Raw genomic sequence first — 25,307 nt, 5'->3', positions numbered from 1 at the left:
ATTACAGTCATAAAATCTACACTTTATTGTGACATGGATAAAATTTTCTATGTTATTATCTTTGATATATTATGAGAATTATATAAACAAAATCAGAAAAATGTCGAAACACAGCCTAAACATACTATTTTTCTCTACCAGGACATCGAAAATATTTACAGCTTATTTACTAGAACAATGAAAAAAAAATTTTTTTTAATACAATAATAATAAATTTAAAAAAATACCGCTTGATATTTAACTTCTATCGATGATAAATGTCGACGAACGATAAAACTATACCAATCAAGCCCTAAAGTAAAATACTCCCAACCTACGTAAAAACAAACATTGCAGACATTCCATTTTACGCATTATTTTTAATTAATTAACATTAACATTAACATTATTAGCGCTAAGTAAAAACTTAACCTATTTATTAATTTCTCATTTAAATTAAGTTTCTAATTTCTATGCTAGTTCTAGATCTAGGACAAATTATATTGGTATGTCAATGTCACTTCTCTAGACTGTCATTTTAGAAAATCCCAAATGTCAACTGTCTTTAATAATTTAATTTCGTAGTCCTAACTCCGAAGACAATCTCATAACAAACGTGCTTGAAAATCGAAAAGTTAAATGACCGAAGGATTAAATTAATAAAATACAAGCATAAATAAATAAACCATGGCTGTGCGGCCGCAACGAATACAGGATGGTGTTGTAGAACGGCGTTTGCGCCCAATTTACGGTACTATAATAACCTTCATCTATTTCTCTTGATTTTCACCGGGTAATAATTAAATTGTACTTTTACTCTTAGATTGGTTAGACAATGGCAATAATAAAAAAGCTTTGCAAGAAGCGGAGAAAGTGCTCAAAAAGAGCCCAACATTGCAGGCAGCCCGTGCACTGAAAGCTCTCGCATTGTTAAGGTTAGGTAAAACTTCGGAATCCCATGCAGTGCTTGACGCTCTTGTAGAGGAGAAACCGAGCGATGATACGACTTTACAAGCCATGACAATTTCGTATCGGGAGTCCCAACAATGTAAGTAACTAGTAATTTTTCAATAAACCCTTCATTAACATTTATTGTGTTAACCTTTTGTTTCCATCATCCTGTGAAGATTAAATTATTACTACTATTTTTAAAATAATGGATATGTAGATTTCCTTTATATAGATATTAATTTTATAGAAATCGAAAAGAATATAATTATTAAAGTCTTATGAACCCTATGTTATTTATATACTATTAACAATTTATATCCCACTTAATATGCCAAATTTTTCTGACTTTTTGATTCATTTTACTTTTCTAGTACACAAAGTATGTGAGATCTATGAAGCTGCAGTGAAGGTAGACTCTTCAAATGAGGAGCTTTATTCTCACCTATTTATGTCTTATGTTAGAGTTGGAGATCACAAATCGCAGCAGCGGGCTGCTATGGCCCTATATAAGTTTTTACCTAAAAACCCTTATTACTTTTGGGCTGTGATGAGTATTGTTTTACAAGTAAGTCATCTATGATAGTGTAAATAAATTGATAACTAAATACAATAAAATTTATATATTAATGTTAAAGGACTCAGATTTGGGAATATCCTTTCTTATTTACTGTACATTTATATAATTAAAAACAAATGAGAACTATTTGTATTATCTATAAAGTTTTGAAGAGGTATATATATACAGATATTCACTGATTGTACTTTTAGGCGAAAACAGCTGATGATAGTACTAAAAGAGGTATTTTGCTTTCTTTGGCTCAAAAATTGGTTGAAAACTTTATAACTGACAATAAAATGGAGGCAGAGCAAGAAGCCCGGCTGTACATCATGATACTAGAGCTACAGGAGAAATGGGAGGATATACTAAAGTTTATAGAATGCCCTCTTTATGCTCAACTGGTACCTGCATCAACTACTCAAGCCTGCATACCATATTACAAAAAAATTGGGGAATGGAAAAAGCTAAATTTATTATGCAAAGACCTGCTTTGGGATAATCAAGATCGGTGGGATTTCTACATGCCATATTTTGATTCTGTGTTTCAGTTGATGAGTAAACCAGATAGTGATAACTCAGTTGATGATTCACCAGAAAAGTGTCATGAGTTTATTTGTTCTATAGTTGAAAATTCATCTGGTCGTGCATTGAGAGGACCTTATTTAGCTAGGTTAGAGTTATGGAAGCGTCTTGCAAAAGATGGTGACCCTACTTTGCTCCTAGGTAGTGGAGTGGCCTTATGTGTTCAATATTTACGGGTTTTTGCTAATAAACCATGTGCTGTGCCTGATTTAAAACCTTATTTATCAATGTTACCTCGGAAAGAGAGGGAAGACCATAGCAGAGATTTTTTGACTTGCCTTGGATTTGATGAAAAAAGTGAACCTGATTCTGTAAGTTCCTCAAATTATAATTTACTTATAATTTTAAAGTTAGTTTGGTACATAAATATTAGTAAGAGAATAGGATTGTTAATGTAGGTGTCTGAGTAGATCCTAACTACATCTTATTTATTAAAATATCCATCATAAAATTATTTTAATCTGTTCCACATAAACACCTAAAATTGGACCAACTTAAGTCATATTACCACTATTAAATTTTATATAATATATAATGGATAATTATATTTTATTTATACCCTAATTGTACTTTATTTTAATTATATTTTTTTATTGTAATGAAAAATGCCAATCCATTGTAACAACCCCTGTTGTTACAAAATATACTTCTTTACAAAAAAAATATTATTTCCAGATAAAAGATATCCAATGCCACATATCGTGCCTTTTAGCTTGGCGACTTACTGCTCCTATGGGATCTGCAGAAGAAAACCTTAATGTGGCTGTAATGCTGAGACAGCACTACCTTCGATCACTCCAACGAGGGTTGGTAACCTCAACTACCACCGAATTCTGTGCTACTGATAGCTATGGCATATTGGCAGCTCATCACTTTTTCTATGCTGGTTAGTAAACTATATAGTTCTGTTTTGAACCAGCTGTAGTTTTAATTAGATAAAGAAAATAATATATGATTATATTTTATTTTCTTTGTCATTTTGCCAATCTTGTTTGGACCTTTAATTAGATTCAACATTTGCAGATTATTGTGTTATATGTAGTTTCTCTTTGATTTAAGCTGTGGAGCAGGAAAACTCAACTCCAATTATTGAAGCCTTGAACCTCCTGGAGCTGGTACTGCATCATTCCCCAGCCAATTTCCATGCTAAATTGCTGCTCATATCTCTTTACCATATATTAGGTGAGTTTCTGAAGACTTACTTTTACATACTAGTGTTCATAAATTACCTATTATATGAATAAAGAGCCGTTTAAGTATTACGTAAGCAGATTTAATTTAGCGTAGCAATTAATCTCCTACTCGTGTGAGCAAAAATAACTACAACAATAAACGTTTTTTTTTTGTTGGAATCCTCGAACATTCAAGCATAGACAATGTCTGGGTGATATGTGTAAAAAAGAAAATTATTACTGTGACGTAATCACAAATAAGAAATAAAATTGACGAGCCCCCTGTTGTACTTACGTAATACCTGAACGGCCCCTAGATATATTTGACTTATTTTTCTCTATACGAAATATGAGGTCAAAAAACCAATTTATTTAATTAGATTGACTGTCAAATTTAATTCTTTTTTTATCAGTCGTTCGGGTTTTAAAATTTTACAAGACATTATACGATTACAAAAGTCACAGACACTATCTAATGATTATAGGTAATGCAACTGCAGCTGATTCGATATACACCAAGCTGGAAGTGAAGCACATACAATTGGTGTCCTTGGGCTGGCTCCACGCAGCGAGACTAGCGCCTGCGCTGGCGTCGCCACGCGCTTTACGATTACTGGCCGATACTACTGCGTTTCATAAGCATCACGCTAAGGATGTAATAAAATTATTTTGAAAGAGTCTTAAGAGAGTAACTTGATTGAAATCGTTGGTCTACACATTATAAAGGGCGCTATATCATTTTACACATATTTGTAAAAGTCACGGTAGACACTGTAGAACCTAGAATATATTGCAATTATTCTTTCAGTTTGGTTGTCACAAAATTCTTATCACATGTACCAATGCAACAGACAAATGTTCTCCGCTCTTATTAGTTTATTGAAATTTAAAATACCTTCAAAAACTAAGTTCTCTATTGCCCCCTGTAAAGTTGTGTTATACTGGGATGGAAAAATATAGACACTTCAGTTATAAATGTGTATTTAAATTAATTAGGGCCAGCTTTAAAGACACTGTAAGCTCGTTCGTCACTTTAAAACTGTAACAGGGACGCAAAAACTTTACATATATTATCCTTTTTATATAATTCAACTTTTTTAAATATTTAATTTATTTTAGAGCGTCGAACAAGTAACGTACGCATACAAATTTGGTACGTTCGAAAAAGTATTAGAAGTATGGGAGTGGGGGGGACGTATCGAGTCGTGTGCTTGGTGCGGCGCTTGCGCAAGAGAACGGCAGTTGCTGGCGCTGCTTGCGGGGCCGTCAAGCGGGCAAGCGCCGCAGCATACTGTCAAATTGCCATTTATGCCTACGTAAGTATTATACGTATACTTTTACGACTATATTTTTTCAATATCTGGCAGCATCGTCTTTCTTCCTTTTTCTTATAGGCCAGTATATATTTAAAAGCAACTACCTTTATAACTCTTGTAATGTACATTGTATTTATCATGATACTGTCCAGTCGTTTTAAGTTCGTATACTGTTTTAGATGATCTTTGACAGTGACAGTTACAGTTAGTGTTGCTGTCAAATTATAAATAAACGTGGTTTGAACCTTGAAAAGAAGATAGAACTAAATATTTAATTTGTTAGACTTTTATAAAGCATAGCTTTTTTGATCTTAGTATTAAAGAGCGTATTATAATTTGAAACTATTTTAATTAAGTAAAACTAAATAAAATATTTACAGCGACAACCGCGATCTGAATGCAATTGTGAGCTGGTCGTCCGCAGACAACGATCGCGCAGCGTATAAAGCGCGCTCCTTCGAAAAGGACGTTGCATACTTGCGGCTTAAAGACGGATTGCTCTCCGCAATAGGTATTATAACAGCCCAAAACTTACTTTATACTTAGTCCCTTATTCATAAAAAAATATTGGTTTTTTTTAAAATATTTATTTGCATGACTATTGCTCACTTTTTTATGTAATAGGAGACAAACCTGATATAAGTGATACCGCCGCCCATGGACACTCAATGCAGAAGGTAAGTAAGTGCGTGCTCTTTCAAAGCATTCGAAGCGTCGAAATAATCTCATTTAAACCCGTTAAATAAAATTATTGTTTTTCAGTGTTATGTATAGAATGCGCAGATAATAGGAGTGTAGAAAAGAAGAGTGAGCAATTGGAACAGCTCCGAACTTGTATTGAGGCTTTTGGGTCCGCGCTTGACCGTTGCCATAGTTTGTATGGCGAGCGAGAGAATCTTAATGTGACCGCGCCTTTGCCTTCTAGAATTATTGGTAAGATATTTTAGAAAAAAATTATAATATTAAATGAATCCTTAATAATATTTTATTTTGTAATGTGTCTATATACCGTGCATATATATGTTCAGTGTTTTTTAGTTAATCTTTTTCCCTGAGTCTATGAAATAAATATCGTTATGAATAAAATAGATTATTATTATTATTAATTGGGTTGGATTTTTCTTTGTATCAAGGCGTTTATCAATACAGAGCGGTTGTATACATGTATTCACAATTATAAATATCATTAGAAATGTAACAAGAATTGAATACTTGAATTAATATTTTATATTCTTAACTTACATAAAAATCCCCAATATTATGTATCTTTCGTGATAATATAATGCAATGTGATGCCTCGATATACTATTTTTATTTTTAATATTTATTTCATATATATTTGAGACAGATTATCATTTCTATACACCAACTATAACATGCTTTGAAACTGTAAGGTTTGCATTTTGACTCGAGGTGACCTTACTAATCACATCAAAAAACTTGTTACTTAACTTACTTAATAAATATTAATTAGTGTTAAAAATATTTCTAGGATTTCTTTTTAATTATTAGCAAACATAATATTCTAGCTTCAATTATAAATTATTTCCCTTGCAGCCTTCGTAACATCACCGGTGCCATATCGGGAGTTATATACAAACACTTTACGAATGGTTTGCGAGCTCTGTGCCGGTTCGTCAAACGCACTAACGTTTGCCGAAATCGCTCGCACAACGCTCGTGAATTCGCGTGAACATTTGGCTGCGTACGCGCTACCAACGCTATGGCAGAATAGGGACGCGTTGGAGTTTTTCTCAAATTATTTAGAAGTAAGTCAACTAATATGTAGATATTTAAATACAAAAAATAATAATTTAAGAAATGTAAACACTTTCTTATATTTTAATACTTTCCAATACACCCATACAACTTTATTTCTGCTAACTCCTAACTAGTTGACTGCTTTGTTCTTTTACTTTCCTTATTCAAAACGTTAAATTTGTTTGCCTACCCATATATGTATGTACTTTTTGTTACCACTCAATATGACTTTGTTGTGAATGGAAGCCTGGTTGTTAATAAAACAGGTTCTCACCTAGTTTGGAAACCCGTCTCCCAATACCTACTCAACTGTAATCTTATTTATAAAGTCTATAAAATATAAAATGCAGTAAGTTAAAGCATATAACCACGAGCTACTCGTCTTAAAAATTACTTTCATGCTGCTCGGACTGATACATGCCCTTATGAGACTTCAAAGGCATCAGAAATGATTCAGAGTTAAGCCAAAATAACCAAGAGACAAGTTCGTATGTATAATTTAAAACCGACATTAAATTTATTTTAATTTTCAGTTCATAGGCGTAATAACATACCTCTTGGGCGTATGCAACGAACATCTTGCTCCTGCGCATGCCAAGAGAAACAAGAAAAAGGCGAGTCAATCGCCTGAACAAATTCAAATGATAGAAATTATTAGTAAATTAAATGATGACGTCCAAAAAACAATAGCTATTCTAGAAGATATCTTCGAAAATTGGCCGAAATTTGACTATCAATCCTCTTTAGAAGCCGAATTAGAGAAATTATCAATTTCAAAATATCAAACTCCGGTTGAGCAGAAATTAAAAAATGGACTAGATGACGTTCTCGCAGATGTCAAAAATATATTGAAGGAGAAAGCGAAATTTTTAAAAAGTTTGCAATAGTGGCCTTATGTGTGTTTTTACTCGGGTAGTGCTAGAAGGGATGAGCTTCCGATAATTAATATCGATATTGTATCAATAAAGTATTTTAAAATGGTTTTAATTTTTCAAGCTATGGAAATAAATACATAATCTTTTATTGTGTTCATCAAGTGATATTTATGTTACATAAGACAGTTGTAGTTGAAGGCCATTTTCGAGAGCCTGTTTAAGTTGTTATAAGGTAACCAGAAAGCAAGCATCGATATTTATATCGCCATCCCAAGTCATGTTTTTGCATTAGTGCTCATAAAAGGTGTGAGCAGGACAAAAGTACAGCTTTAAGACAAGACGTGCATTTTGTTTCAATTGAATATTTATATAAATTAATAAATACAATATTTATAGGTATACTTATAAAATATACATTTTATTAATACAGTTCGTATCGTTTCTTTGTATTCTAATTTTAGTTATACCATGGTCACTACAGAATACATATAATATCATTCCACATGTATTTTTATAGTTTAACAACACTCCTTGTGATTGATTACGAGCACATGCCATAAGTTAGCTAGAGCTAAACATTTGACAGCGCAAGGTCATAAAAAAATTATGCTAAGTCCTTTAGTACTTATACATTAGTTTATTAGTGTACTTCCCTAGAGCTTTTAATTTCATTGTTTACAACCAATACCATTAGCATTGTCTTTTATAAAGATAACTTTTACACATTTAAAGAAAACACTTTTTCAACGGATTGAAGCTATGTATATAATCTTATAATTATTTTACATAATTTTAAAATTTTCCGACGTTTCGCGTGCTTTACAGCGTGCGTGGTCACGGTGACTGAAGAGAAAAAGGTGTTGAATGTCAAAAGTAACGCAGCTGCAGAGAAAGTTTTGTTATCTGTATTTCTTTTCCCGGAGTTGATATCGACTAAAAGACGGGTTTTTGCAGAAATCACTCACGTTGTCCTAATTATAAGTTTATAATAATACATAGCTTCAATCCGTTGAAAAAGTGTTTTTTTTAAAACCAATACTGTTGATCAACAACTCGCATTTCGATCTTGTCAACTGTAAATAAACTACACCACATAACATATAATACATAAAATACATGACAATTACAGTGTATATTAATTTTGCAAAATATAATAAAATGGAAGAGGCGGACTCATCGCAACTAAGCGATCTCTTCCAGGCTACCATAATTTAAAAAAAAACGATAAATAAGAATTTTAAAGTGATTCAAGACTACGAAACTTGTTAAAACAGAAACAAATACTAAATAAAATATAAATAATACGTAAAAGAACTTGGAATAAAATGTTTTAAATTATTTTCTTCGCATCTGTCGCTCGCAATTCTTACTCCACAAATAATATTTTTCATAACGATATTGCAATATTTTTAGGGAGATAAAAAAAAACACAATTACTGACAATATTTATTTACAACTGCAAACATGGAATTTCACAGTACAAAAATATTCATTGCTATCAGTCAAGAGGCTAATATAAAACAGTCTGAAAATACGGAATGCGTTGTAATATGGAATAACATCTAGACTGAAATGTATAAGCGTATCCGCTTAACCTTCAAATTGAATAAAAAAACGTACAAATGAATGATATCAGGAACAAATTCGAATCCTGGCATTAGCAAAGTCTAAGTAGATACACTTATTTTTCAGCCTTATATAACGAAATGATCGCTGCAATGTCACAGATTAAACTTAAGCACGAAAAGTTTTTATGCCATTCCGACTCCACAGCGACCATCCAGTTAAGCCCAGTCAGTATGAAACTTAATTTCCATATATGCGTACATTTAACTAATTTAAGATTACAATTTATGAAAATAGGATTGAAGTGCATAAGTTAATTTACTATTGAACATTACATTTCGCTAAATGTTTGCGCCTTTTAATATTTTAATTTCGTTAAGAGCTTCCACAGACACGTGATGATTACATGTATGAGGAAATTCTTAACCAATAAAACTAATTATAATTATAAAGCTGCTATATGAGGCCAAACCTATATCGTAACAGTAAATAAAAATCTCTACAAAAACACTCTACACTCAAAAACAATAAAATCTCATATTATTGCACGGAACTTGCTCGAAACAATATTATGCTGAACCGAATTGGCTTTATTCGATATTAAATATCTTAATAAAAGTACAGAAAAGATACAAAGGTACATATTATTAAGTAGAAACGTGAAAACAAACCAACCGCCCAAATAAATAATAAATAAATCATTATGCACCAAACTTAATCAAATCATAGCCTACATTCGATTGTGCAGAGAAAAACCTTTGAATGAAATTTTAACACTACTTTTTTACGCACAAAACATATAATAATAATACTAAACTTTTTTTTCTATATATTAAAAACATTCAATCCCTACATTGATTTAATTAATCAATAAAGTAAATAGTACTTAAAATAAGGGTTAAAATTAGAAAATAAAATGTAAAAATTTCATTCAACATTTAACACTTAAAGATTTCCAAAATCATATCATATGAAGATATGAAAAGAAATCCATCCTTCCATGCATATATCTAAGAACACAACATTGTATTTTAGTTATTTTTGTGCAAATTATTTTAAATGATACTCAAAATCACTAAAATATACAGACAAAAAAGCATATTGCGAATCGAAATCCCTTTCCATAGATTATTACAGAATGTATGTAAACGGGTGAAACTATAGTTATGGTGAAAAAAAGTTGGTCAAAAGTAGAAACTAAAGACTAGCTAGACAAAGTCAGGGTAAAAACGTTGTTTTATAGCGAAACTTATGCATATCAAAAGTATAATTTTTATCAATGACGAATATTAGTGTATCCAATTCTAAAATAAACTATTCAAAGTATATATTTAAATAGAATCTCTGCAACCATAATTTAATATTGTTTCACCCATTAACACAAACATTAGCCTAATTGTACTTTCATATACCTATATTTTTATATCAACACTTACGACTAATATGACAAAATAATGGTTATACAGGATGTTTCAAAGTCATACACAAAATACCCTTGCAAACACCTATATTGGATATGTAATCAAATAACGACTTATCACATTTTATTATAATTTACACTTACTTGACAATGGAAGTGTTGCCAATACAAAAATTCACAAAGAAAACGTGTCACGCAGAAACGTTCACTTGGAAATAATTGTTGATTAATCACGAATATTACAATCATAAAATTTTAATACAATACAAAATCGATATGATTCCGTTAAACTAATATAGCTACATCATAAATTAAAAATTGTGTACACTATAAGTTAATGCCAAAACAGCACATCTTAAACCAGATTAAAAAAAAATAGGAATGTGTCAGGCAGTGATAACTCGACTCCTGTATGAACTTAACAGACGCTAATGAAAAATCCGCATTTAGTTCAAGACGAGGTTACGTTATATGTGCTATTTTGCAAATTAATCTAACAGTTAATACTTTGAATGAGGCATACCGTACTAAATAATACATTTAAACAATTACCACACATTAGAAATAATAAAAAAATACTATGTATTATTAAAATCATTTGTAATTTATTTTAATAACATTTCATTTGTAACAGTGTGGTGATTCAAATAAAAACTAATGAAAGTGATGTTTTGTACGAAATATACAAATGTAAGAAATATGGAATAGAACATTAATTGAAAAATAATTCCGAAAGTTAATATACGAAAAGCGTAAGAAAATATATAGAAAAATGTAAATTCGAAATCTCGAAAGCTTGAGATTACGTGATATATATAAATATATATGATTATATTTTTTTTCACATCGGAATCATTCCGACCATAGAGCATAGTCCTGACAGACGTAACCATAGATAATAATACAAAACTTCATATATACAAGTCAATTCGATTTGGTCCTCCCACGCACTATCACACAGTCCAAGCACCTTACAGTGTATGAAAGATGTCCCTGGCGTTATTCTTCGAATAACGCTTGTAGGAACACTCGCTGAATCAGCTACCACTGTAAAGATTCAATTATTTTATTACCAATTTATACATTAATAGGTATTATAAACACTTAGGTACAAAGTTAATTTAGCAACGATGAATAACATTAAAATATTTTAGTTAAATATAAACGACAGACAGCGAATGATGTATAAAAAATATTTTTTCCACATTTACCGCTTAATTTAAAAAAATTATTGGTCAAACTATAGTATTTTTAAGTAACTCTTCTTCTGTACAAACATTACCTGTCCACATCGTAACCCTAACTTTCTTACTAACTGACATAAGACTTATCTTAAATTATATTACTATTTTTAATATATCATCTTTTTAGTTTAGTTTGTTTTTTTTTTGTTCCTGTTTAGTTTTGTCTTAATAACATGTATTACATGTATTTTTGCACTACTTGCCTATCTTATGTAATTTAATATATTTTTATTTTTTCTTTACTCACAGTGGTTGCCTGGAAGAGATCGCTCGAAAGCGATAAGGCCGCCAGTTGCCCTCCTTTTGAGTTAATCATGTTCAATTTTTTTTTAAATATTGTTTTGTAACGAAGTGTAAATAAAAAAAATAACCTCTTTTTACCACATCGTAAACCAACTTCGATAGAAAGAGACAAAAAAAAGTGAAAAAACTACGCCAGAACAATCTTTTTAGATTTCTGGTAAATTTCCCGTCAAAATAGTCAAAATAAAAATTGTGTCCGGGAGACAAAGCGGAACCTAAGTCTTAAACCTTACCTTCTATTAGCCATGGCCCGGCGACGCGCGGTCTGCCTTTGGTGCTCGAACTCAAAGTCTTCCTCAGTCAGGTTAAGCCTTTGCATGTGGTACATGAGGTATTCCTCCCCAAGTACGCTGTCCGGGGGGTGACGAAGTACTTCCAGAGTCTCGCAAAGGCCGTTCGCTCGTTTTCTGACCTTTGCGGGGCCTAGGGCTCCTGCTAGGACCACTAGTGATGCTTTGAACAGGACCTGGCATAAATACATTGATTTAAAACCAAAATTCTAAATAGCAATATTAATGCCATTTGGGCCTGAAAATAAGAACCAATATTTCTCTCGCGAAGACATAGTAGATGACGTCATTAAACTGGTATTGTGGTTGCTTACTAGGTAAATAGTTAAATATTGAAAGCCATCAATTTTAGGAGCAACAAGGTGGACCAACAGAACATAAAATTCTAACACTTAATTATTTTATTAGTGAATATATATATATATAATATATCTTTTATTCTTTTATTATTTCAATCCGTAATTTTTTTCTCCTAATGCTAGAAGCACTCGTTTTACTACATTATAAAAAGGTAAAAAAAAACTATATTATTATCTATTGACTATTTAATGGATGTTAAAGTTATTTTTTTTCTATACACCCACGCTTCATAGACGTGAAATAGCGAGCGTATACATATAATAGGCGCGCAACTATCTTATTATGCCTTCAAACCCACGCAGAACATTGAGAAAGCCAGCACGTCTAAGACTCAAAAATAGACAGCGTGTCAAAAGTTTAAAAGGCTGATTACCTTATAGATGAGGTAGAAAAAACAAATCGCAAAAGATAAATCTTACCTTAACGCCCTCGCACAAAAAGCAGTCCCACACACGTAGCAAACTGTCCCATGGCAATGTGCGCGTCAGAGCGCAAAGAAACCATTCTGTTGCGTAAAGAACTGGTTCCACGCGATGTTTCACCAAGTGTCGGTGGACAGCCGGTGCTGTACGGCGGAGTAATGCGTGGAGTATATCACCATCACGTTGGAGCACCTTTTAATATAAGATTTGTGTTTGAAATCGAATGACTAAAAGTAGGTTAATATTAAAAATTATTTTATTTTTCTCTTCAATTTCTTTGTCTCCAAAAACCAAAATTAATAAAATATTTTTATAACTTATAGGATCGTTTGCGAACGTCACTTATAAAAGATATTTATATACATGTTCATCATAACGTGCAGATTAATTGACCTATAATTGCAAAATACTTCCCTGGAATACAGAAATATGAACATAATTTAAAAATATTTTCCTATAACTCGTCCCAATTGCTTACCAACTACGAAAGCTTATAATTTGCACTAACCTCCAAGCCAGGATTATAATATCCACTAAGGTATTTGTCACTAATGCTGACCAGGCACCAGAAGGCCTGGACGGAGGGCATATGCATCAGAAGAAACGCGGCCACCGGCGCCTGCGCTTGGAAGTAGCCCACTTTAGGGTTTAATACTGAATACGCCTTCAGTACTGAGAATAACTCTTGCTGACTGAAATAGACACATCAAACATTAATTACTTTAATAATTATTTCATATTACGTATATAAAATAAAATGGCATAAAAAGTATTAGTGAAATAATTGCAGATAAAAAGTTAAGCATATAATATAATGTTGTATAATAGGCATACTAGATGGCGCTACAGCTTTTTATGTTTGGGCTTCAGATTTTTGTATCTGTTTCGTGATCATTTTGATTTTTCTAATAGACAAGTTCTCCGCCGCTATCTCACACCACATCACAGGTTTGTATAAATAGTCTAATTGTGTACAGGATAGTTATGTCCTGCATGATTGTTAGATCATTATCATGTATTTAGTACTTAAGCGGTGTTATTGGTAAACAATAGGTAGATTTCAATAGCCCTGAATTTTTAAATATCTATGAATCAATAGTATAGTATATAAGTTGCAGTAAAGTAGTAAAGTCGCTAGCATTTTGATTTGAATAAAGCAACGTCGAAAACGTTTAACTATCTGTCTGACGGAAAGCCAGCGTGTTGATTAACAATGCAAAACAAGATGGTAAAGCAAGACCCCGCCATGATTATTTCATTTGTTATTGTTATTTCGGCGTGATGGTGAAGAACTGAGAGATTAGAAATTCCGTGTTTTGCTTTATTTTTAATGGTTAGGTTAGGTTAGTCTTGTTGCCTAGCAACGTTTCGGAAACTCGTTAAACGTTTCGTTCATTCACTTGTCTGACGGAACTTTAGCGACTTTATTGAATATCGATTTTTAATTAACTGTCTAGAGATTCGATTAACTCTCTGATAAGTTCGGTTGAACATCCGCCAACAACCGCCAGGTTGCTGTAGGGATGTTCAATCTAAGTGAAAAAGTTCTTAAAGTGACACTTCAATACAAGTGTAGTCGACCTTTTTGGACATTGTCGGAAACAAGAATGTCATATTACAATTTATGATTGTGGGAAAAACTAAAGAAGAAAACTCTCATTTTGGCTTCAAGTGTGCGATGATTGCTAACATTTGCTTTACACTTCTAATTATTTAATAAAATATGTATATAACATAACTCGTGACTCAATTGATAGGTTGAGTGCAATTACGTCATCGATGTAATCCCCCATATCCTGTCCCTGGAACCCCCCGCAAGTATATTTAGCGCAACAACATAGTTTCAAATATTAGAACAGTTCTATTTATTATATTCCATTCTATGTGAAACATTGATGCATGATGGCTATTACTTTGAATCCATTTCTATCGCAATTTTTTTTTCGAAAGTTATTTCGATGAATTTTGATATCTCTCTAATAAGATCACTTCTTAACTCTTCGTTCTCTTTTATACCGAGTCACGGCTAGGAGCTAGTAGATATTTTATTTTTCTTGTTCTCTTTTTATGACTTAATTATATTTTTATCGTGTTCACGTAATAAATAAATCATATAAATAATAAAATCTGATTACTTAATTACAACATATAAAAACTTATATAATGTTCTAACTAACATTTTTACCAAGCAAATTTTATAAAAATGCACGAACCAACGAAAAAACAACGATGACAAAACAGTAACATACTTGCATGAACTATGTATGTAATCAAATCAGAATACAAAAAATAGATCATGTCATAATTGTATCAGAAACCCGTATTTGTTTACAAAAGATTAATTTATGACACATCATTTATTATTGTAATCGAGTAGTATTTAAGGCGCACGACTGACGACTGAGAGTTCTTGAGACCCGTTTAATGAATCAAATTACAAACTCTTTACTAAGAAGATCCTTGTTTTTAAGATGAAAAACAACACAAATTTTCTTTTTATATTTTTTTTATAGAGCAGGGGGCAAACGGACATGACGCTCAACTGATATTAAGTGATACCGGCGCCCATGGACACTCTCAATGCCAGAGGGCTCGCAATTGCGTTGCCGGCCTTTTAAGAATTGGTACGGTTTTTTCTTCAAGGACCCTAAATCGAATTAGTTGGGAAAGATGTGCGAAGCTGGTTCCACATAGCGGTGGAGCGCGGCAAAAACTGCCTTAAAAACGACAGCCGTCGAGGTGATACGGGTGGAATTTCGTATTCTGCCTCGACGTCCGATGATGAAACTCAGCTGCAAGTATTAATCCGAACAACTCCTCTGAACACACTCCGTGGTAAATGCGGTAGAAGCTGCAGGGTCACCACATCTCTACGCAACGCTAAAGGATCAAGCCGGTCGGAGAGCGATTGGCCGCTCTTGGTTGAATACGGTCAAGTAAAGGAGCTGGTACCGGGGAGATCCCGCCCAGAGGTGAGAGCAGTATTCCATGTGGGGCCGTATTTGTGCTTAATGGAGTTGCAAGCGGTGGCCCGGAGTGAAGTACCGTCTCGCCTTGCTGAGCACACAAGCTGAGCTGAGCCTTTCCTTCCAAATGACTGCGAAACTGAACGTCATTCGATATGTCAACGCCAAGTATTCCGATGCTGGCTGAGGCTGAGGCTGAGGGTTAAGAGGAGTGTCTTCGAAAAGGGAAGTAGCCACAAAGGGTGTTTTTTTGCGGAAAATCTATAATAGTATAGTATAGCGTTAATCATTTTTTTTTATTTTTTTATTTATTAACACTTCGTTACATTACAATATAAAAAAAATTAAACATAATTGAATCAAAAGGAGGGCAACTGGCGGCCTTATCCCTTTCGAGCGATCTCTTCCAGGCAACCACAGTGAGTAAAGAAAAAAAATGTGTTAGATAACATAAGATAGGCAAGAAATGCAAAAATACATGTTATACAGTTATTAAGACAAAACTAAACAGGAACAAAAAAGAGAAACTAAACTAAAAAGATGATACATTAAAAATAGAAAGTAAAAAAACACAAAAATCAACAAAAACAGGTGTGTTATCGCCCTAACGCCGATTTCAGACATTTTGTTCGTATGACTGCACAAAATGCAATAGAATTAACGTCAATAAATTACAATGTCTGATTGGGTCAACCAGACAACTGACCCTTATAAATTTTGTAGATGATTGTAAACGGGAAAATTCTTCACACACTACACATTTATTATTCGACATGAAAACTAATAAAACTGATAGTACAACTAAAATGGGAAAAATTCTATTCGCGTGCAATGACATAGTATATATCAAGGCAACATTGGCAATACAAGACACAGTTTTGCATGCGAGATTACAATACACGCAATATTTCAAATTGAATCATTACAATTATTGGTAACAATTACTTATGAGTTCATAAAATATGGGTGAAAGAAAATATACGACAATTAGTCGCCTATGTGACTAATCCTAGCGTATTATGTGGCCAAAGAGTATCATAAACGTTTCAAAAAATTTAGTTTCAACAGTTTAGGAACATGACGTATAAGTTGAAGGTCCTGGATTTCGCGAAAAGAGTAATAGGGTTGGCAATCCACTAGATGTCACTTTTACTTGACGTAAAAGAAACAATCAAACAGACGTGAACATGTGCCCGCCACTCTCGGAATACGGGAATTTCATCATGTTGCATTGGTCACACAACGTACACATAGTAGAGTTCCGAGACATTGTGAAAGATAGTTTCTAGGAATTTTAAAAATAATTTAACGAACACGTATCCGTTGCTTTTCCCGGAATAGAATGAAATATTAGAAAACAAAACGAACCGTTTGAAAGATTTCCTCCTTTTTAAAATAAATAAAGGTTTCTTCCTGTTTAAACATAGTTTACACTTATGAATTAAGTAACCCTGACAGAATGCCGGAACCCTCCCGAATTTATGCGTAACGTTATAATTTCTTCCTAATTAACATTATCCGTACTTACCCATGCCCCTCTTCCCGTATAAACATCTCGTGGTAAGGGAATTGTCGGTGCAGGTCTTTCCTAATATCCTCCATGCACTTGGGGTCCCCAGGCGCCTGGAGGAGTTCTTCGTATTCGTTCGGATGTTTTTCCAGCAGTAACTGACCTCCGCAGAGGTATAGCCAAGCTTTAGGGCGGACTGATGCCGGAATACCTATAATAGTATAAATCAAAGAGTAAGATTGATGTATTAAACAGGAAGATTTATTATAGAAGTAAATGGATGAAAGCACAATATATTAGAGGGAAAATAGTATGACAGGCGAATGACGCTTAACATATAACCGTTCTTATACGAAATAATACAATTTCGTCGCAAATGTGGCGTAAAGTTAACTGTAATGATGTACTTTCTAATTTTAATCTTTGCTATTAAGATTAAGACAGGAAAATTAGAAAATTTGGGTGAAAAACAATATTTTTATCTATGCTAAGTTTCATAGACTAACCCGACTAAGAAAACCTAGTACAAATGGCATTTTCCGTGTGTTCGTATGTTGTGTTATGAACTATGTGAAAATACTATATAATTCCAGTATTCCCACGATGAAAAAGACATAAGGAGCGTTGCACAACTGTCGGTTATTTACATACTGGAATGAGCGTATAGCTAATTAACTTCATTAACCAGGGCATGATAATTAAGTTGAAAATTTTAATTGAGTCTCTGTGAATGCATTGTGACGTCTCGTCAACTTTTTAGTGCTAGAATAATTGAAATAATATTTTTGCCCTCTTATGCTTAGCCAGCTGAGTCACAGTTTTTATTCCATATGGTCATGCCTTTAGATTTCTGTATCGATTTCATAGACAATAAATAAATATAGAATATATGTGAGTGACATTGCATTGCACTGCAATACGTGATTCAACGACGAGCCACTGAAAAAGTCTATGTCTGTTGGCGATGCACAAATCATAAAAAACCTAAACGCAGAAGTCTGCATTGGAAAACAGAGAATCAAAGAACTAACTGTGCACAGCCAGAATTCAAACTCAGGCCCTGAATCCCCAGTTTAATCTTAAACAGTGCTCCTGAATCTAGTATATTTGATACACTTATATGCTGAAATCTAACACTCTTTAAAAGCACTTTCGAAAGTCTTTTTTCGATCTATTAGAAAATAATAAAGCTTACCTTTCCGACACCTCTCTCGGACTTTCTTGTAGTTTTTGCTCATAAAAGCCTCCCAGTTGTTAAGCATGCGTAGCCATTTCTGTTCTCGCTTCAATATTGTACTCGGCGAAACAGTCCTCTTTCTGTAATTAATGTAAAGTCCATAATTAAATATGTATTTTAAAAAAATACTGTTCATCCTCTGCACGTAGCAAGCTTAGATGTCGGATGATCTTAAAGTATTAAAGTAATATAAATGTCATACCAAGTTTATAGCTACTTTATTCTAAGCTACCCATTTAAGAACTCTCGTCTAATCTTTTAGTATTATAGATTTATAGACAAAACACTAATGTCAAACACATTGAATTCAAGGACAGCAAGGAAATTGTCGTCTATATAATACTTTATTAATCAAACCTACCTATTATACAGATATTGGTCTACTTGGACTTTCCTGTGTGACTTTCCACAAGACAGAAGTCGACAAAACCATTCACATTTGCAATCATGTTAATAGCGGTAGGAATTCAAATATACTCTGTATTTCATATAGAATCAATAATATAAAAATATAATTAAAAGTTCTACCACGAATATCATGCGAGTATCCAGGGTGTAAGTATCTTGGAGTTTAATGGCATGGATCGAAAAAAATACATGTGTATTTGTGTAATTTAAGAATGATATTTTTACTGGCATGATGCGTCATAGGGAATAATACGACGCCATCTTGCCTAGAAAAACGATATAACGGTTGAATTTTGATAGCTAAGTAATATTTAACAGACTTAAATATAAAAAAATTGTGTATATTCTATAGCCACTAGAAAATAATCTGTTATAGTTATTTTTTTTTTCTAATATCTCATTGTGTTTACGCTGTGATAAATAAAATATGTTATGATATCTGTGAACTGAATTCATAAAAAAATCTATGCAACTATGCAAGCGATTAATATCCTATAACCCACAATTGTGGTGTGCCTAAAGCCGACACATTTATGGGTCTGTTTCGTTAATCATTTTCATTCGATGATTTCATAACAGCAAGAACGTCATAGGCAAGTGTAGCGTTCTATGTTTTTCACCCGGAAACGAGAACTATTCCTCAGTACGACCACCTCATCGAAACTAGCCAAAATGTATAATGCCAAACTTTCCATTCTCACATGATTTTCTAAAGATTTAAAAAATTAATACAATAAATATAAACTATAATTGAATTGCTTGTTGATAGCTTATAATATTATCGCCATAAATAAACACTGCGTCACTGTTTATCAATGAATCGATATATCGTGGGAAGGTAATCAATATAGGTCATTCATATTTCTATACGATAACAATTATTGTTCTATCATTGATTTTGTCACCAATACTAATACAATCATAGTACAAAAACTCGTTCGAAAACGTATATGTTCAGATTCAGAGTTTGGACTAAGTGTGATTTATATGTCAATAACATATTAGATTTGACATACGAACGTCTTATTAGAGCTCCGAATATGATATAAACCCCTAAAATCGTTGGCGTATGTCAAACTAGAATCTAATCATACAGATACCATCATAGCGCGAAAATGTGGCTTCTAAATAGGGTTTTTTTTTAAATTTTATGTTAAAAATAGTTTAGACAATAACACAATTATATAGAGCGTAATTAATTCTGTTCATACTTCGGAGACGCGGCTTCTATCATGATTAACATATCATTGACCTTCGTCAAATTTAAAAATGACTCAAACTGTACAAACTTTGCAGAACATTACAGTATTTATGGTAGGTCACTAAGGTAGTTTAAAATCATTGCGTAAACAATTATTTTTTATACAAATAACATTACAGGGTTAAAAAGAGGACATAGACAAATATACGAAAGGGAAATCTTAGGTGTTTTAGCTTTAGAACGAATGAATTAAAAGCGAATGGTAAAGTCGAATTGGGTAGGCCTCGTCATAACTGGACCAAATACAGATGGTACTAGAAAAGGGACACCATAAAAGTTTCCAGTGGATAAAGCCAGCAAATAAAAATAACTACATATTAATAATAATACTAATAGTAGTTAAAAAATTAAAACCTAACTAAATATCATGCTTAGTTACCTCAAAGATAATTTAAAACCATATTTATAAATTTACCATTTAGCCAGTTTGCAGTACTCAATAAAGATAAATAGACTTTACAATATTATCACAATATAAACTGACGGTAAATCTTATCAACTTTCGAATAAATACAATTAAACAATTAGAGCATGCATTTTCATTTCAAAAACAAGTGAAAGTAATTAAAATCTTTGCCTGTGCATTCATGATATTTCTCAGAATTTTATTACGACACGCGTTATAAGCCATTGAATGATATGGGAATGGTTTTTATAGTCAATGGAAAGTAAATACTGCATTAATATGTTTTAAGCAGGCATATGTTAGTAAAATATAATATCAGTCTTTCGTCCCTTTCTGTCAAATTGTGTTTACGCTGTTAGTAAGACGTGTGTAGTAAGTAAGACAGGTGATTTTAAAACGGTTCAATTGGAGTTTAACTTTTTATGGAAAATCTTGTTCACTAGGTACGGAACTTCCGCCTTTGCCAGCACCCGCATGGTATATTATCGTTAAGTCTATGATAGTGTACTAGTTGAAGTTATCATTTTAAAAAAGAACGATTTGTTGAATCAATTCGTTACAAATCAATCGCTTTTAAGTGTTTTGACCAATTACTTTTTCCGTTTTACGTATATTTATGAAGACGAATCATTTTAAGTAGTTGTTTTTTTGTTTGTTCTCCAGTCTCACTTTTTTGCAGGTTTTTTGCAGATCTTAAATATAACAGAAGTAAACATGTGACTAATATGGCAAAATAGTCAAGTTTTGAATGAAGCAAACAACCTTAAACAATTTTTAACTTCTATAAAATAAGTCAATCATAATTTCCGCCGTTACTCATTAAAAAATCTAGTTCATTCTACTTGAAATTCCAACATGAAATATCTGCGAATATAATGTAATAGTTTCAAAATCGGAAGCTGCACTTGTAGAATTTTATATTTTTCACTTTTGAGTTACCGTAACTGTACAATGCAGACAGAATATGAGGCAGGAATAAACTTAAAAAAACAGTGGCCCTATTTTAGTTTCAGTAGAGAAAATATATTTTACATACGCTAATATCGTCTGCGAATGAACATTTACTCGTAAATCATATTTAAATAATTTAAACGCTTGTATGTTTAAAAATCGGTTATATTAATTATAAAGCTATTGTTCCGTTTTAGCACAACTATACGATGCAATAATCATATTAACTACATACAAGTTTACCTTATTTCTTTCTTTCGAAATTCCTTAAATATAGCTATACAATGTATTCTCTTTAACATCTCCAAACTTTTTAATATAATTAACAACTTTCTTATACGCTTTAATCTACGCCGCTTTAGTCTAATATATTTTGTAATTTTAGTATCTCTAGAGATAATCTTAGTGATTTGGCATAAATATATTTTAATATTCACAATAATCTAACATACAATTAAGACTTAAGTAAGAAATCTTGATGTCAGAAAAATGTAATACATCTTTGTCTTAAATAAGGCCCCCATAGCAGGAGTCAGACTTCTACCTGCAAACAATGTGTAAGTGCTATTAGGCATCAAGAGATCGTGTACAAGTGTTGGACCACGAAGCTTTGTTTTTTTTCCGGCACATTTTACCTTATAGCCTAGGGCAGTGTTTTCCAACCTTTTCTGTGCAATGAACCCTCAAAATCGTGCATAATTTTTAATATTACTTAAATGATAAAATATAAAATCAAATCAAATTCCAAATAATTTCGAATAGCCCCACTTAACAATCAAATTTAACCCATGTGAGGCGTGGGCCCCACATTGGGAAACACTGGTATAGAGTTGAGATGATAGGGAAGCATCTTGCTGAATCGGCGCAGGGAGTTCCCCGACTTCGCTCGAGCCGAAAAAATATATACCTAAATTGACCGAATTATCTCATGTCTTTATACCATACATTTGTTAAATTTAATACATGGTTTTACCAATAAAAAACGCATTACAATGCGCTAGCTTTTCACAAATAGGTTCCGAAACTGACGGTTAAAATTAGGTACGCCATACCGAGTTCAACGTACTTTAGATGATATTTTTGATCGAGTTTCCTTCATGGTCATTTGACTCCTAAATTCATTTGCTTTTAAAGTGTGCAACATTATTTCTAATTGGACTTATAAGAAAGTTCAACTATGAAAATGTACCACTACTGTACCAATTGAAAGTTTATAATATAAAATAGGTATATACTTATGCCCGCCTTCCATTGCGAGCGGAACCACCGTTCCACTCGCAGTGCTTCCACCAAAGCGGAGACGGCATGTATGAAAGTCATCGTAACAAGTGTAGAGTCCGTAATGGTTCCGTTCCGCTCGCAGTGAAAGGCGGGCATAAGTTTGGCCATAGATACTGTTACAATTGAAAATTAACAAATATTACATTTGAATTTAGTATCTGTCATTTTTATATCATTATTCATTGAGTTTTCTCATTTTGGCGCCAATACATTGTACAATATTTTGCGATATTAAAATGGAGTGTGGTGATAAAGAGAATCGAATCGCTGTGATTGCATTACAAAGAGTGGCACCAAATGCAATATTTGAAACTCTCTGTACGCTTGGTATTAGTCAAATATTTGTGTACCAGGCCATTAATAGGTACAAAGAGTCCTCCTCTAACGCCATGATAATTTGGAGTCCCTAACACAATCTGTATGATTGACAGTGCAGAATTTTCCCATGGAAAGAGTGCATGTTTCCATTGATATCTGGCCTCAATGTTTAAAGGACTGTATTATAGCCAAAGGAGACAACTTTAAATAAGCTTTTTATGTTTTATATTTATGTACTGATCTAATACACTGTGAAAGTAATAAATGCTATTTGCAATAGATTTTTTTTACTGTGTTTCAGTATTTATGGCTAGACTAGATATATTATATATGTTAATAACATTTTAATGTAAGGTTTAACATGTCACCACTTCCAGAAGTACAAGAATAAAAATAACTGAGGATTCAATGAAGTTCACAAGAATTCAAATACAGAATTGTGGTTCTATATTTTAAGATACAACCTTCAGACTTTATTAATAAAATCTTACAGTTTTGAATATATTTGTTTAGCAAAAGCATCAAAATTGTTTCATGTAATAGAAAGTGTCTGATAATTGCCCAAAGTATGCATCCTAATTATATACCTTCTCACTATTATTCTGTGGGAGTGTAGAGATAGGTTAAATAAACATTAACATACCAAACAAATTAGCATACCTAACATTAGTACACAGAAAGAATTTGATGAAGTAAATTAAATTTATTGCTTACCAAATAGCCTTGACACATGTATGTTCTAATAATAAGATCAAATCACTTAATATGCATTGATTTTAGTATAGAGACTTAACTTTATTTCTATTTAGATAATGCTATCATGGAATAAGGCACTAATCTATTGCTAATCATTTACATATTGTCTTAATATTTTATTATAGTTTTGAGGTATTTAATACACTACATTTACCAATTAAAGACACTTTAATAATAATATACTTTTTAAGCCAGATATATATTTATGTAATTTAGTAATTTAAGAAACTAAGGTAGGAAGGTATGTTTTAGGAAGTTGTTATATTCACAGTAAAACTGCCAATTTACATCCTCTATCATCTTTTATTTTTGTTTTGTGATATTGTTTACAATGTAAATAAGTATTTTTTAATAATAAGATAAAAAACGGAGTGAGTGTCTTCTACCTTATTACTAAGATTTTCAGGGCCTACACATTATGTCTAACACTTATTACTAGATTCAAATTTGTTTATGCACAAACCCACTAACCCACTAAATGGTATTATTTATAGAACAAATAGTACATAGTAGCTGCTGTATGATGCACAATGTGTTTAGTTTGCACAGTGAATTATTTAAAACAAGACATATTGACTACCCTTATCTAGTGATTGAAGGTAACATTAGAACATTAAGTATAACTACATGACATCCATATTAGGACACAGATAAACGGAATCTATACAACAACATTAAAAGACACTAAAACAGCAGTTAACTCAAAACCTGTAAAAATAGCCAAATTCTTAATTAAGGTGGATTTCCACTCTTTACATTAATTGTAGATCAATATAATGTTTCAAACTCATTATTCTTATCAAACATAATACAATTTTTAAGCATTTTCTATTATTTATAAAAAAAATGCAGATATAACCAGATGTAAAAACATGAAAACAACACTTTAATGTCCACTTGTGTTAAAAGAAAAAACATGTTGAAATGTTGAATATGCTGATGATTTCATAACAAGTACCATAATAATGAACTTTATTTACAATATAACTTACGGTTCTGGACTATATTGGGCACCACCAAAGAATCCATGTCTATCTGGTTGCGTTGTGACAGAAGAGCATATTGATGTTGTATCTTGCTCACCACTAACACTTTTCAAACTCTTCTGTAGTGACATGTTTAGATCAACTTAACAGCTGTATCATCACTATTAACAACACCATTCAGGTACGACAGTGGGCGTGCGTAAAAAACAAGACAACTTATGATACTAAAGTTTTCGCACGAACAACACTCCGGCAATATACGCCAGTCACCACTTACTCAAAACTAAAAAGGCAAAGCGCGATTATAAAAAAAATGCAAAATGTAACATACTTCTATAAATTAGCATAAAGAATTTAATCCAAATTCCCTCGAATTAAAAAAAACTATAAACGCCAAAGCCCAAAAGATTACTATAGACAGTTGACA

General features: G+C 32.4%; 2 protein-coding genes across 2 annotated transcripts; one reads left to right on the top strand and one right to left on the bottom strand.

Annotated features, from left to right (window-relative positions):
• Window positions 1-578: 578 nt before the first annotated feature.
• Window positions 579-7,302, top strand: LOC123713442 (phagocyte signaling-impaired protein). Its single transcript, XM_045667108.1, has 12 exons — window positions 579-730; window positions 803-1,027; window positions 1,302-1,495; window positions 1,699-2,382; window positions 2,747-2,957; window positions 3,131-3,253; window positions 3,729-3,898; window positions 4,363-4,559; window positions 4,940-5,070; window positions 5,322-5,492; window positions 6,117-6,328; window positions 6,854-7,302. Exons 1-12 carry the CDS (start codon window positions 667-669, stop codon window positions 7,205-7,207), a joined length of 2,736 nt encoding a protein of 911 aa, XP_045523064.1. The 5' UTR covers window positions 579-666; the 3' UTR covers window positions 7,208-7,302.
• A 2,376-nt stretch (window positions 7,303-9,678) lies between these two features.
• Window positions 9,679-25,298, bottom strand: LOC123713633 (TBC1 domain family member whacked). The gene is made up of 7 exons (XM_045667391.1): window positions 24,887-25,298; window positions 18,472-18,593; window positions 17,295-17,487; window positions 13,309-13,492; window positions 12,798-12,992; window positions 11,962-12,194; window positions 9,679-11,228 (listed from the first exon to the last, which is right to left on the bottom strand). The coding sequence occupies exons 1-7, from the start codon at window positions 25,009-25,011 to the stop codon at window positions 11,219-11,221; spliced, it is 1,062 nt and encodes a 353-aa protein (XP_045523347.1). The 5' UTR covers window positions 25,012-25,298; the 3' UTR covers window positions 9,679-11,218.
• Between the last annotated feature and the right edge of the window lie 9 nt (window positions 25,299-25,307).

The sequence above is a fragment of the Pieris brassicae genome, chromosome 8, assembly GCF_905147105.1.
Source record: "Pieris brassicae chromosome 8, ilPieBrab1.1, whole genome shotgun sequence".
NCBI lineage: Eukaryota > Metazoa > Arthropoda > Insecta > Lepidoptera > Pieridae > Pieris > Pieris brassicae.
Note: the sequence above shows the minus strand (reverse complement) of the source record. Positions and strands in the feature narration are given on the sequence as shown.

What these genes read in the sequence shown, in the direction of transcription:
- LOC123713442 (XM_045667108.1), top strand. Translation starts at nt 667, where the DNA reads ATGGCTGTGCGGCCGCAACGAATACAGGATGGTGTTGTAGAACGGCGT. An exon ending in TGATGAGTATTGTTTTACAA is followed by an intron (nt 1,496 to 1,698) that starts GTAAGTCATCTA and finishes TTGTACTTTTAG; the next exon opens with GCGAAAACAGCTGATGATAG. An exon ending in AAATTGCCATTTATGCCTAC is followed by an intron (nt 4,560 to 4,939) that starts GTAAGTATTATA and finishes AAATATTTACAG; the next exon opens with CGACAACCGCGATCTGAATG.
- LOC123713633 (XM_045667391.1), bottom strand. Translation starts at nt 25,011, where the DNA reads ATGTCACTACAGAAGAGTTTGAAAAGTGTTAGTGGTGAGCAAGATACA. An exon ending in GCCCAATATAGTCCAGAACC is followed by an intron (nt 18,594 to 24,886) that starts GTAAGTTATATT and finishes CATTAATTACAG; the next exon opens with AAAGAGGACTGTTTCGCCGA. An exon ending in TTTTGTGCGAGGGCGTTAAG is followed by an intron (nt 12,195 to 12,797) that starts GTAAGATTTATC and finishes TATTTATGCCAG; the next exon opens with GTCCTGTTCAAAGCATCACT.